The 13,615-nt window shown below is 62.3% G+C and overlaps 2 protein-coding genes across 4 annotated transcripts; both read left to right on the top strand.

Moving 5' to 3' along the window:
- Positions 1–1,928: 1,928 nt before the first annotated feature.
- Positions 1,929–7,362, top strand: TTYH2 (tweety family member 2). Its single transcript, XM_027654635.1, has 12 exons — positions 1,929–2,037; positions 2,112–2,332; positions 2,498–2,593; positions 2,688–2,760; positions 2,877–2,946; positions 3,095–3,150; positions 3,263–3,355; positions 3,434–3,526; positions 3,602–3,744; positions 4,111–4,296; positions 4,384–4,463; positions 6,073–7,362. Exons 1-12 carry the CDS (start codon positions 2,011–2,013, stop codon positions 6,114–6,116), a joined length of 1,182 nt encoding a protein of 393 aa, XP_027510436.1. The 5' UTR covers positions 1,929–2,010; the 3' UTR covers positions 6,117–7,362.
- Positions 7,363–7,525: 163 nt separating this feature from the next.
- Positions 7,526–12,876, top strand: DNAI2 (dynein axonemal intermediate chain 2). Of its 3 annotated transcripts, none has more exons than XM_027654701.1 (13): positions 7,526–8,382; positions 8,632–8,793; positions 8,875–8,996; positions 9,229–9,312; positions 9,502–9,644; positions 10,153–10,263; positions 10,651–10,790; positions 11,002–11,124; positions 11,348–11,574; positions 11,728–11,863; positions 12,000–12,146; positions 12,296–12,499; positions 12,580–12,876. In XM_027654701.1, the coding sequence occupies exons 1-13, from the start codon at positions 8,200–8,202 to the stop codon at positions 12,604–12,606; spliced, it is 1,809 nt and encodes a 602-aa protein (XP_027510502.1). In that variant the 5' UTR covers positions 7,526–8,199; the 3' UTR covers positions 12,607–12,876. The 3 variants fall into 3 exon arrangements, with proteins under 3 accessions (XP_027510502.1, XP_027510501.1, XP_027510503.1); XM_027654700.1 differs by having other exon boundaries at positions 10,150–10,263; XM_027654702.1 differs by lacking the exon at positions 9,229–9,312 and having other exon boundaries at positions 10,150–10,263.
- The last annotated feature ends 739 nt before the right edge of the window (positions 12,877–13,615 follow it).

Below are 13,615 nucleotides of genomic sequence, written 5' to 3'. Positions count from 1 at the left end.
CCGGTGTCCCGGTGCCCCAACGCCCGACGAGGGGCGGCTGCACCCCCAGCCCCCCCGACCTGCGGCTTGGTGGCCCCCGCGTAGGGATGGGGAGGGGAACAGGGACGGGGACAGGGACTGGGACGCTTCCTCTTCCCCTCGTGACGGTCCCGTGGGGCGCTGGACGCGGCCGCATCCCGGGCACACGTGCGGGTCACGGGCACGGCCGCTGATTGTCCCCTCTCTGCTTCCCAGTCACTGCTTTTCCTGGGCTTGGTGGCTGCCGTGTGCCTCGGCCTCAACCTCCTCTTCCTCGCCGTCTACCTGATCTGCCTGTGCTGCTGCAAGAGGGACCAGGACCCTGACTCCAAGCAGCCCCACTCCTGCTGCGTCACCTGGATGGCCGTCACCGCTGGGCTCATCTGCTGGTGAGGACGGGGACGGGGGCCCAGTGCTGTCCCCCCATCACCGAGGAGACGCTGCGCCCCAGCCACGAGTCGCTTTAATTAGATCTCTGCAATTAAATGTGGTCCATCCCAGCCTCCTCCCGTGCAGCTGCTGGGGCAGCCCCAGGGACCAGCTGTGGGCCAGCCCCGTCCCCTCACGGCTGTGCCGCCTTCCCGGCTAATCCCGGGCGGGAGCGGGGCCGGTCGCTAATCCCAGCCCGGAGCAGATGGCGGGCGGCAGCCTGACCCAGCTGGCAGGTCCCTTGTGCCCGGCCTTAACTGCGACCACAGCAGTTAGACAAGGGGACACTTCCCCCAGCACCGCTCCAGAGGCTTTCCAAGCCCACCCCAGTTTGGGGCAGCCCGTGGCCGGGAGGACTCCCCAGCAGCCATCCTGTGTTCCCCCGGGCACTCCTGGCCTGGGAGGGGACAGAATGGGCCATGGGGGCTGTTTGGCTGCCCGGCCACGACCCTCTCTGCAGACAAAGGGGCTGGTTTACTGGGGCGGGGCGAGATGGCTGCCATGGAGCAGGGAAACAGGGGAACGGGGAAACGGCTCTAATGAGCTCAGCGTGCTCCCCCCTCACCCCTCCGCCATGGCAGGGGGTCTCTCTGCAGCTCCCGGGGGCTTTGAACCCCCACAACAGCCTCTTGGTAGCCGTTAAGGGGCTAATGGTGGCCAATGGGCTGGTGTTTGCACAGGGAGAGAGCAGCCCTGCATGAGCCAGGCATGTGTGGGCACATGCCCGGCCAGGGTATGGCCAGGGGCACCCTATTTCTTGGAGCCAGCTGTGGCTTCTAGCCCAGCTCCATCTGGGAACACCACAGGGGCTGCGGAGAGCTCGCCCAGGGGCCTGGAGAGGCTTCCGTGTGCTCCCAGCAGGTTCAGTCAGGAAGCACAGTGCTTCCAGCGGATTCCCCTAATCTACTTGGCCCAGCCCCTCCACCTCAATCTCCCAGGGTTTGGCGGGAGGAGCTTCAGCCCCTCCGTGTGTCTGTGGAGCAGCTCTGGGTGTCCCTGGGCACCGGCGGGAGCAGGTCCCTGTGCCATCGCTTTGGCTCTGCCCTGCCATGGCTGAGGGGTCCCCCAAACCCACGGTGTTCCAGGAAGTGTCTCTTGTCCAGCTGTCTCCCAGGGTGAGTCTGTACCCAGTGTCCCTCCCCTCTAACCATGTCCCCTCCCTGCCCCCAGCGCTGCCGTCGGCATCGGCTTCTACGGGAACAGCGAGACCAACGACGGGGTGTTCCAGCTGCTCTACGCCCTGGACCACGCCAACCAGACCCTCACCGGCATCGACTCGCTGGTAGGACCACGGGCAGGGTCCCCCAGGGGGGACAATCCCCCATCCTGGGTTTGGTTGGAGCACTGGGGGGGGAGCTGGAGGGATGTCCCACTGCTCCGGCCGAGCCCCCGGGGCAGCCGTGCTGTACTGAGCGCGGGAGGGTGACGTCACCCCCCAGAATGGGACCTTTGTGGCAGAATGGGAAGGGCTGGGGTGGCCGTGGCAGGGCTGTCCTGGAGGATGGATCCATCTTGGGCTCGGGGGGTTGAGGTGGGGCTACTCTCCTGGAGGAAGAGCATCCCATGGATGGGGCACAACGTCTCCTCCAGGTGTGCGGCTGATAGCAGGGTGGTGTCCTGGGGGGATGATTATCCCGGGGGTCTGACCATCCCTCCTTTGCCAGGTTGCAGGCACCACGCTGCAGATGCAGGGGGGGCTGGAGCAGCACCTGGCTCGGCTGAACGAGGTGCTGGCGCCGCGGGGGGATTACGTGCAGACCCTCAAGCTGGTGGAGCAGCTGGCCGGGAGCATCGTCCTGCAGCTGCAGGGGCTGCCGGGCTGGGGGGGCGTCAGCACCGACCTCACCGCGCTGTCGGCACGTGTCGCCTTCGTGGAGTATTACCGGTGAGTGTGGAGTACTGTCAGTGAGTGTGGAGTACTACAGTGAGTGTGGAGTACTACTGGTGAGTGTGGAGTACTACCACCAAGCGGGGCCTTGACGCCACACGGGGGTGGCCCCGGCGGGGCTGGGGAGTGGGTGCAGGTGACAGAGCCTTCCTCTACACCCAGGTGGCTGGCCTACCTCCTCTTCTTCATCCTCGTCCTCACCGTCTGCCTGCTGGCCTGCCTGGGGCTGGCCAAGCGCTCCCGCTGCCTCCTGGCCACGTGAGTACCCTGTGGGTGGGATCGAGGGGCTGGGGGGGATCGGGATGGACCCAACACACGTGCTCCTCCCTCGTGCTCCCCGCTCTCCACGCAGGATGTTGTGCTGTGGGCTGCTGACTCTCGTCCTCAGCTGGGCCTCCATGGCTGTGGACACGGTGGCGGCGGTGGTGAGTGGGGCGGGAGGGGAGGGCAGGGCTGGTTCTGGCTGTGCCAGGGCTGTGCCAAAGGCTGTGGGCACCGTCCTGTCCCTCCCGGCACCTCGATCTCCCTCTGGTCCCCACAGGGCACCAGCGACTTCTGCGTGGCCCCAGACAAGTTCATCATGAACCAGACAGACGACGAGATCAGTGCAGGTCAGAGCCAGCTCCCAGGTGGAGCCAGGGTTGGGCAGGACCCCAAAACCTGCCAGGGGGTCCAGTGCCCCCTGCTGCCATTCTCCCCGCACACACTGCTCCCTGTCCTCTGGGACGCTCCTACCAATGTGTCCCCTTGGATTTGCAGTGGTGGCTCACTATTACCTGTACTGTGACCAGAGCCTGAGCAACCCCTTCCAGCAGGTACAGGGGGACCAGGCACCCTGCTTGGGGCTGCCTGGGACTGAGGGTGTCCCAGGGATGGGGGGGTCCCAGGGCTGGGTGGCTCTGTGACTGTTCCCACTCCCCCTTGCAGGTTCTCACCGTCTTCCAGCGCTCGCTCACCACGATGCAGATCCAGACCCAGGGTCTCATCCAGTATGCTCTGCCCCTCTTCCCCACAGCTGAGGTATGGGAGTGGGTGCTGGGGCTCCACCTGTCCTCACTCTGCTCCCCAGCACTGTCCTGACCCCCTCTTTTCACATAGAAAGACCTGCTGGGGGTCCAGCAGCTCCTCAACTCCTCAGAGACCAGCCTGCACCAGCTGACAGCCCTGCTGGACTGCCGGGGGCTGCACAAGGTGAGGGGGGTCCAGGTGGGGACACAGCTCTGGGGTCCCCCTGCTCTGCCACCAGCCCTGCCTGTGTCCCACCAGGATTACCTGGACGCCCTCATCGGGATCTGCTACGACGGGGTGGAGGGGCTGCTCTACCTGGGGCTCTTCTCCCTGCTGGCAGCTGCCTCCTTCTCCACCATCATCTGCGCTGCCCCCCGCGCGTGGAAGCAGCTCACAGGACGGTGGGTCTGCCCACAGACCCCTGCCCACAGCCTCCCAACTGCAGACCTCCCCACCTTCCCACAACCCCCTACCTGTGCAGCTCCCCCCCCCAACTCCTGTCCCTGCAGCCTCCCTGCTCACCACCCCTCTGCCTGTGGTCCCCTGCATCCCCCCTGCCCCTGCAGACCCCCTGCTTGTATTCCCACACGTGCAGCCCCTTGCCCACAGCCCTACTGACCACAGCTCCTTCCCCCATGGCCCCCCACAGCCCCCCACAGCCCCTCACCCTCACCGTGGGCACAGAGGGGCCACAGGCACCTCCCAGTCGGGGCATGGGACCCCCCCCGCTTTGAAACTGAGTGTGACCACCATCCCCTCGTGCCCAGGGACCGGGACTACGACGACATGGATGAGGAGGACCCGTTCAACCCTCAGGCTCGGCGCATTGCCACCCACCGCCCGCCCCGGGGGCAGCTCCGCAGCTTCTGCAGCTACAGCAGCAGCCTGGGCAGCCAGAGCAGCCTCCACCCCCCCGCCCAGACCGTGTCCAACGCCCCCGTCTCCGAGTACATGTGAGGTCCCCCCCTCCCCGTCCTTCCCCCGGGTCCCCCCCACTGTGCCGGGGCGGGGGCTGACGGGGGTCTCGCTGTGCCCCCCAGGAACCAGGCTGTGCTCTTCGGAGGGAACCCGCGCTACGAGAACGTGCCCCTCATCGGCAGGGGGTCCCCCCCCCCCCACGGTACGGTGGGCGACCGAGGCCAAGTCCTTCTTGTGACACCCCCGGGGGAGGTTCCCGGGGCCATGGAGCCCCTGGGGGTCACCGAGAGCTGCTCGCCGGGGTGGGATGGGGGGTGATCCCGGCCCCCTCCTGCCCTTGCCGAGGACGTGGCTCCCCCTGCCCAGCTCTAACCCAATTCCCAGCCGGCCCGCAGGCGCTGTGGGGAGGGGGCACAGCCACATGCTCAAGGGAGCCCAAAATAGCCCTGCCTTCCCTCCCTTCCCTGTGCTCCCTCTCCATCCTCGCTTTCAGAGGACGCTCCTGGCAGTGTCTCCCTGCCCGTTCCCATTTCGCTGCTCATTGTTAATCCCTCCCTGTCTGGTATTTGCTGCTTTATTTTTTATTGCTTGTCTTTTTTTTTTTTTTTTTTGGTTTCTTTTAATTTTTGCATCCATTATTTTGGAGCTAAGTTGCCCATCAAGAGTAAGTTCAGCTGCTTCCCTCTCCCTCCTTATCCTGGGGCAGCAGCTGGGTTCCCCCATCCTTCCCCTCTTCTGTGCCTCCCTCCGTCCCCTTTCCCTGACTGGATTTCAGGAAGAGTGTGGAGAGCTCGGGGAGGGAGGGACTGGGCCACACTTTGTCCCCAGGAAGTTCCAGGAGGATTTGCAGCTCCCCCACATTGGGATGCTGGCCCCCATCTCCATCCCCAGAGCCCCCCCAGTCGGGCAGTGGGACATGGACACAGCTCTGGGAATGCTGCCATGGCAGGAATACTGTGATCCCCTCTTCCAGGAATGATTTTTTCCATGAGGTGTAATCCCACTGCACTGACCTGGCAGCTGGCAAGAGCCTCTTCCCTTGGGGGGGGCACATGAGTGAGGGGATTAATTCGAGCACTTCTCCCAGCCCTGAATGAATTTACCCAGGATTCAGATCCCAGAGGAAGGACCTTTCGAGTCCAGAGGAACAAACTTGGAATAATCTTCCTTAGTGCCTAGTTGTGGTGATCCTCCCTGCTGTGAAATCCTGGAGAAATGTGATTTTGAGAGGCTGGAGTTTTGGGGCCCTACCCTGGGCTCGCTGTTACCCCGTGGAATCGTGCACAGGGGGTGATTTGGGATGAATTTGCTGCCGGGCTGGAGCTGGGAAGGTGGAGGATGAACCTGGAAAGGGACAAAACAGAGCTAGAGGGACTTTTGCTGCAGTGTAATAGCAGGTTTTGGGTGGCTTTAGCCTCTTTTTGGTAATTTGGCTCCCCAGGACAGGTGTGGGCTGGGGCAGGGACAGCCCTGGGGTGGCCACAAATCCCCTGGGAGAGGGTAAGGGACAACTGGGGCATCCCTGGAGTGGGATGTGGTGCCCAGGGAGGGGGGACAGCACGGACCTGCCACCCTGGGGGGCTCGTGCAGCATTTCCAGGGCTCCAGGCTGAGGAGGTCTCATGTCCCCCAGCCCCTAGACAGGCTGTGAGTAGGGTCTGCCCCTTTCCCCATGCCCACCTGGCAGATTAATTAGGGATCAATCCACATGGGAAGCAGTGTTCCCTCTCCAGGGGGCCGTCCCTGGCGGTGCAGGGGTTGTGTTTTGAAGGGTGCTGACCCCCCCTCCCCTGTGTCCCCCCCATCCCACAGTACTCCCCAAGCATGAGGGCCACGTACCTGAGTGTCACCGATGAGCACGTCCGGCACCGCGGCGACTTCCCGGCGTAGGAGGAGACGCCGCCGGCGTTTCCCTCGGGAAACCAAAGACCCCCGGAGAACACGCGGTAGGAGACACGGCGGGGGCTGGAGGAACGAGCCCGGAGACCCCCACCATGCACCCCTCTGAGCCCCCCGGCAGCTCCTGGCACTCAACTCTTCCTGCCTTATCCCGGGGAGCGCGGAGATGCTGCTCCAGCGTCGGCTTCTCCCAGCTCGGGAATGTTGGAGCCTTCTGGAGGGCAAATCCCGGGACCACGCTGCCCCCAGCACCCCCCAGGGAGGGGTCAGGGCAGGGGCTCCCCTGCTCCTGTAGCAATGCAGCACCAACCACTAGTGATCCCAACCTTTCCCAGTTCCCCCTTCCCCGGCTGCTCCCTGTGAGCAGATCCAACCCCTTGTGCCCCCCTTCCCACCCCCCCAGGCTGGGGAATTACGGATGTTTTGGCCTTGCTGGCTTTCCTTTGCTTTGCCCCGTGGGATTTGGGAGCTCTTGGGAGCGTGGGTTGACTCACTGACTCTGTTTTGGAGTGGGTTTTCTGCAGTGTAGTTTGGTAGCAGGTTTTTTGGGTGGTTTTATGCTCTTTTTGGCGATTTGACTCCCCAGGGCAGGTCTGGGATATGGGGCAGGATCCCCTCCTCCTGCAGGACAGTCCTGGGGCAGCCAGAAATCCCCTGAGAGAGGGTTAGGGACTACTGGGGCTTCCCTGGGGTGGGATGGGGTGCCTGGGAAGGGGACAGGGTGGACCTGCCACCTTGGGGCAGGAGCTCATCCAGCATTTTCAGGGCTCCAGGCAGAGGAGCTGGGAGACCAGTGTGAGCTGAACGGGTCCTTTGGGTCTGCCCTTTGGCACAGGGATCCCCAAGAAGCCCTTCCCCATGGAGCAGGGAAGGACCCCTGCTCCATCCCACCCAGACCCTGCAGCCCAAAGGGCGCGGATGGAGTGGTGGGTGCCCCCCACCCAGGGCCAGTACATCCACCTGCCTCCCTCTTTCCATGTTCCCCATGACTAGCATTCCTCCCTTTTGGGGGAAATCCCAAGGGATTTTGTTATTATTTTTATTTTTTTGGCTTTTAACATTTCCATGTAACGGTACTGGTAGAAGAGCTGTTGTTAACCGCATGTGAACTAACCGAAGGACTCAGGCTGGGAGCTGGAGTCCGGCTGGATTTGTATGTGCCCTTTGAGGGGGAAAAGATAATAAACACTTGGACTAAATTTATCTCCTCCACACGGTTTCTTTTTTTTTTTTGGATAGTCTGTTTGAGGCACCTTTTATTTGACCTTCCCAACATGGCGGCCATCACGTGACACCGACGGGCGCCGCCATTTTGAGGAGGTCGGTGCGCAGCCTGTGTCACGTGGCGGCAGGCAAGTGTCACGTGGGTGTCGAGGCGTTGCCTGGCAACGGCGACGCGTCCCCGGTCAGGCCCCACCGGGACTGGGACCTGGACGGGCCCCACCGGGGTCCCGGGGCCTCCGGGGTGTTCCTTTAACACTCAGAGCTCTTCATCTCTCTGTTCCTGGAGCTCAGCTCCATTTTGGGGCTCCTGCTGCCTTTTTGGGATCTCCCTAAAGCCCCCTAGGCCCTCTCAGGGTACTCCCTCCCCAGGCTCCCTGCTCACATTCAGGGTTTCTCAAGGTTTCCATTCCCTTTTGGGACCTTCCCCAATCCCTCCTGGGGCTCCCTGAGTTTTCCACTCCCTTCCAGGACCATCTCTCCATCCCTGACAACTTCACTCCCTTTCAGGCTTTCACTCTCTTTTGGGACCCTCTCTTTCTCCTCGAAGTTCCTGCTGTCTTTTGGGGCTCTCCCTTCACCCCTGAGGCCTCTGTTCCTTTTAAGAGTTCCTGAAGGACCCCACTCTGTTTTGGAGCTCTCCATCCCTGAGGCCTCCTCATCTTTCAGGGGCTCTCTTTTGGGACACTCCATCCCCAAGTCTCCCACTCGTTTTTGGAGTCTTCCCTGAGGCCCCCACTCCCTTTCGGGTCTCTCCCTCCCTCCCCAACCACCCCATTCCTTCCCGAGCCCCCCCTGCTTTGGGGGTCCCCCCTCACCATGGAGATCAAGTTCGAGTACACGCGGAAGCGCAGCGACTTTGGGCGACCCTGCAACTTCTCGGACCTGCCGGCCGAAGTGACGGTGGACATCCCGCCAGATCCCAGCCTGGCCGAAGACTTCATCCCCCAGGACCCCGTGGACTTCGCCCTTCAGCATGCGCCCGTCATGGCTCTGCACGAGGTACGGGGGCACCACCCCGGGGGGCTCTGGGGGCTGTGCTGGGCCCTCACGGGGGCACAAAGTCAAGCACATTTTGGGCTCAGGTCGCTCCGATCCCTCCATGTCCCCCCTCCCCAGGAGAACGTGGAGTGGACCGAGGTGACATCCCGGGATGTCAGACATGTGGAAGGCAGTTGGCCTGAGGGGCCAAGGTGTGTCTGGCACCCTTTGGGCTCAGGGCCTCCGATCCCTCTGTGTCCCCCTGCCCAGGTGAACACGGAGCGAGTGCAGGCGACATCCCGGGGCGTGAACCACGTGGAGGGGGGGTGGCCCAAGCACGTTGACCCCAAGAACACAGAGCTGACCTCCCGCTACAGGGAGGAGGTAGAGAGGGATGAGATCTACACCAGAGTCATCCAGCACCTTGGCACCGTAAGGCCCTGCCCCTGATCCCCCCCAAAACCCCCTGATCTGCCCAGAGCCCCAGAGACACATCCTGTGCTGTCCCTGCAGCTGATGGAGCACTGCATCAGGCAGAACAATGCCATCGACATCTATGAGGAATATTTTGCAGACGATGAAGAGGAAGACGGGTTTGAGGACCCTCCCTCTGCCAAAAACATCAGTGCCTTCAGGTAGCACAGCCGGGGGGCTCACCAGGCTCCGCAGGGCCACAGTGGGGTCAAACCACCTTCAAACCTTTAGGAGCTAAATTCCAGTGGGTTTAGGATGGTCCTGGATCAGTTTGTGGCTGGAGAGCCAATCATCCATCCTCCCTCCCTTCCCTCCCCTGCTCAGGTGATTTGGGGATGGGAACCAGGATTAGACTCAGCTCTGAGCGTGAGGATTTTCCTGCTTGTTTTTCAGTTCCTCAAAGGTTAATTTCAGCATCAGGGGCTGTTGGGTTGTTTTAGGAGGCAGATCCAGTAAGAGAATTGGATTTTCAGAAAGGTATAACTGGAAAGATGATGAAATCATCAACTTTTCTCCCCCCACCCAACCCACCGGAGAATCATTTCCTGCACTCAAGGCTTGAGGGCTGCAGATTGGTTTAACTGTGGTTCCCACAACTTCCTTTGCGAGATGCTCATCCCAGGGATTCGCAAAGTAACCTCTCTTGGATGACCTGTCATCCCAAAGGGACCCAAACGTGGTCAGGAGGACGGCCACGCACCTCTCCTGGCACCCCGACGCTGGCAAGGAACTGGCCGTGGCTTACTGCAGCCTGGAGTTCCAGGACAAGAGGAGAGACATCAGCTTTGATTCCTACATCTGGGATATGGGTAAGGGGAGGGGAGAACCCACCGGTCGATAGCGGAAGCACTTTGTGGCTCAGAGCGGGATGAGGCCTCGCAGCACCCGGGCAGGGTCAGGGGGGGAGGTCTGGGCCGTGCAGAAACGGGGAGAAATGGGAGCTGGAAAGCGGGAAACAAAATCCCGCTCCATGGCTCCAGAACCACAACAGGCAGCAGAGCCATGTGCCTTGTACAAGGTTCTTGTCCTGATGTGGTTCAGTTGGGTCGATGAAGGAAGAAAGAGGCAGCAGGAGCCTGGGGTGAGAATTGCCCTGATCTGTCCAAGCCTTGCTCAGACCTGGTTTGTTTTGGGGTGAAAAGGACAAAGAAGAGGGGTGGAGGTGCCAGGGGTCTGTCCCCAGGCCAGCTCCCTTCCCTGCCACATCCCAGTGACCTCATCCAGCACATCCATGGCAGGGAGTGGGGTGGGATGGGGGGCTGGTTTTGGGGCACTGCCTTCACCCTTTGCTCTTCACTCATCCCTCCTTGGCAGAAACCCCCTACAAGCCACTGCTCACCCTCATGCTCTCGTCCCCTGTGGTGACCCTGGAATACAATCCCAAGGACTGGCATCACCTGCTGGGAGGCTGCTACAACGGGCAGATAGGTGAGGGGAATGGGGCTTGATTCAGCAGGAGCCTGGCTCCAGCACTGCTGCACTCACAGAGTGTCATCAGTTAGTGCTGCCACTGGGAATATTCCACCGGAGCAGGGCCTGGGATTTGCCTGTGGACAGGTGTGTGCTCACCTGAGTGGGTACCCAGGGAAGGGAGGACCCAATGCCAGGGAGCCCTTTGCAGCACTCGGGGCAGCCATGGGAGGGATGGATGGCTGGATCCAGGGGCTGAGCAGGAAGGGTGCTGTGCTCCCCCCTCTCCTACCACCCCTGGGGGTGGGAAGCACCTGGTGAGGTTTGCTCCCTGCTCTGACTTGGGAAGGGGAAAACACATGACAAGGAAAGGAGCTGAGCGAAGGCTTTTCTTTTCCTTCCCAGTGTACTGGGACACCAGGAAAGGGGGGCTGCCCATGGAGGCGACCCCCGTGGAGCTCAGCCACAGGGACCCCGTGTATGGAGCGCTCTGGCTGCCCTCCAGAACAGGCACTGAGTGTTTCTCAGCCTCCACAGACGGGCAGGTGAGGGGCTGGGGCAGGGAAGGGGCCAGGGCAGGGGATGGTGCCAGCTGCTCCTGAGGGGACCCAAAACAGCTTCCCTTGCCTGTGCTGCCCCTCAGCAGCACAAGATCCAGGCCCCCCCAGGCTGGCACAGGGCAGCTGCTGGGCTCCAGCACCCCTGGGTGAGCAGGAGCAGCCCCCACAGCCCCCTGCCATGGCCTCTCCCCCACAGGTCCTGTGGTGGGACATCCGCAAGCTGTCACAGCCCAGCGAGAGGCTGGTCTTGGACATCACCCGGGAAGATCAGCTGAAGAATGCCCTGGGTGCCATCTCCCTGGACTTTTCACTCTCCATGGTCAGTGTCCCTGTGTCCACTGCTCATACCCCAACCACGGGCACAGCCCAAGGGGCCAGATTCATGAAGAATTGGGATGTGCTCCCAAAACACAGGGTTATTCTGGCATTTCAGTCCCTAAATCCCCCACTGGTGGTGGGTCCAGGGCTCTGGCTGCAGCAGGGCCCCCTTGCTGTCCACACCCATCCTGCTGACAGCTGCTCTCTCCTGCTCCCACCCTCAGCCCACCAAGTTCCTGGTGGGCACAGAGCAGGGCAGTATCATCAACTGCAACCGCGACGCCAAGACCCCCCCCGAGAAAATCGCCAACGTCTTCAATGGCCACATCGGGGCTGTTTATGCCGTGGCCAGGAGCCCCTTCAACCCCAAAGTCTTCCTGTCAGTGGGTGACTGGACTGCCCGCATCTGGTCGGAGGAGAACCTGGACTCGTCATCAATTATGGAGACCAAGTAGGTGTCAGGGTGTGTTTACTTGGCCAAAAGCCATCCCTGGGTGGCAGAGCGGGTTCAGGGAGGTGCCAGAGGGGTCTGGTCAGCTCGGGGTGGTGGGACAGGCCGAGGCAGAGCGGTGCCAGCGTGGCTGAGGTGCAGCTCTGCCCGCAGGTGCCACGTTCCCTACCTGCTGGACGGGTGCTGGAGCCCCGTGAAGCCGGCTGTGTTCTTCACTGTCAGGTCAGACGGGACCCTGGACGTCTGGGACTTCCTCTTCCACCAGAAGGAGCCTTCCCTCAGCCTCAAGGTGGGTCCCCAGCCCCTCTGAGCCCCAAGCAATGAGAGGGGAGCGAGTTTGGCAGCCCCATGGCTTTGCCTCTGCCAGCTCATCCTGCCCGACTTCCAGGGCCAAGTGCCACCACCCACGTGTCCCCCATCCCCAGGTGAGCAACGATCCCCTCCTCAGCCTGCGCCCACAGGACAACGGGCGCATCGTCGGCTGTGGCACCAAGCAGGGCACCATCAACATCCTGGAGATCTCCTCGGGGCTCTGCACCCTCCGGAAGAACGAGAAGTCCCTGACCTCCACGGTGTGTGCCAGGCCCCAGCCGAGCCCCCTCACCACGGGCATGGCCCCAGCCCCTCACACAAAGCTCTACCCACAGCCCTGCGCTGTCCCCGGGCACAGCACAGGGTCCCCTGTGCCCCCCACACGCCTCAGCCCCAAATCCCACCGCAGATGTTCGAGCGGGAGGCGCGGCGGGAGAAGGTCCTGCAGGACAAACAGCGGGAGCTGCAGGTGCGGGCACAGCTCCTGGCAAAGGCCAAGAGGGAAGAGCCGGAGGATCCCCAGGAGGTGTTCAAGCAGGCCCGCAAGGAATTCTTCAATGTCATCAAGGCTGAGCAGCAGAGGAGGGGAGAGACAGTGTCCCTGTTTTCAGAGGTATGGGGGGCGGGACACAGCGGGCACTGTGGCAGAGACCCCACTGAGGGCAGGGCACAGGGTCAGCCTCTGTGTTTCAGAGTCAAGAAGAGGAGGAGGCTGCGTAGGAATAGGAAAAGAAGAAGAAGGGGGAGGATGCCAAGGTCAGTGCACTCCAGCTTCGCCTTCCTTTCCCCTTCGTGCCAGAGCTGCTGCTCCATGGCTCCTGCAGGGATGAGGCAGTTGGCCCTGAGCTGGGCAGCACTCGTGGGCTCTGTGCCCCTGTGGGCTCTGTGCCCCCGTGGGCTGGGCTCTGCACAGCATCCTGACCCCACGGCTGCTCCCTGGCCCTTGGCATCCTGATTTTCTTTGTGGTGAATAAACCACTGCTTTCCACATCGTGGTTCCTCTTTTGTCACAGCAGGGTCGAGCAGAGGGTGGGAAAGTCATCCGGTTGCTCCTGTCCCCTCCTCAATCCAGGACATGGCTCAAAGCCGGTGGCTGAGCTTGGCCAAGCACCCACGGCAGCTCAGGGTGTCCCTTGGAGTGTCCCCAGCCCATGGAACAGGGCACAGCAGGGTGGCCAGTGGCAGCAGGGGGGTCCTGGCCCCCTCCAGGCTCCCTCCCAGCTGGATGGTGCTGCCGAGCACAGCCCGGTGTGTCCCCCCCAGCGCTGCAGGAGCAGTCCCCGGCTGGGTTATCAGGGCTGGGTAAACACTGCCCTGCCGGTAGCACCAGCAGCCGCCCCCACTCCTCACCCCCGCTAATTAATCATTAACGAGCTGCCGGCAGCGATCTCACAGCGATGGGGACATGGCCCAGATGGCACCCTGGGGGCTGGGGGAGAGCCCCCCCCCCCCAGGACCCTCCCCCAGGCTGTGCTCAGGGCTGAACCCGCCCGTGAGTGTGCAATGCCAGGGCCAGCTCTCCCCACGCCAAACCCGCCCCAAACAGGGACCCTTGTCCCCACAGGGAAATGCATCCTAGTGAGATGGAGCCACGTGGCTGCTCCGGGGTCCTGTGGATGCTCAGCACGGGGACACACAGCCATCCCCCAGCACTGCCAGGTGTTGATGGGGCACCCAGGGACCAGGTGTCTCCATGGGTGTTTTCTTTCCCAGGGGTTCCATCAAAATA

The sequence above is a fragment of the Corapipo altera genome, unplaced genomic scaffold (assembly GCF_003945725.1).
Source record: "Corapipo altera isolate COAL_440 unplaced genomic scaffold, ASM394572v1 343, whole genome shotgun sequence".
Classification (NCBI taxonomy): Eukaryota; Metazoa; Chordata; class Aves; order Passeriformes; family Pipridae; genus Corapipo; species Corapipo altera.
This window is presented reverse-complemented; position numbering and strand designations above follow the sequence as displayed.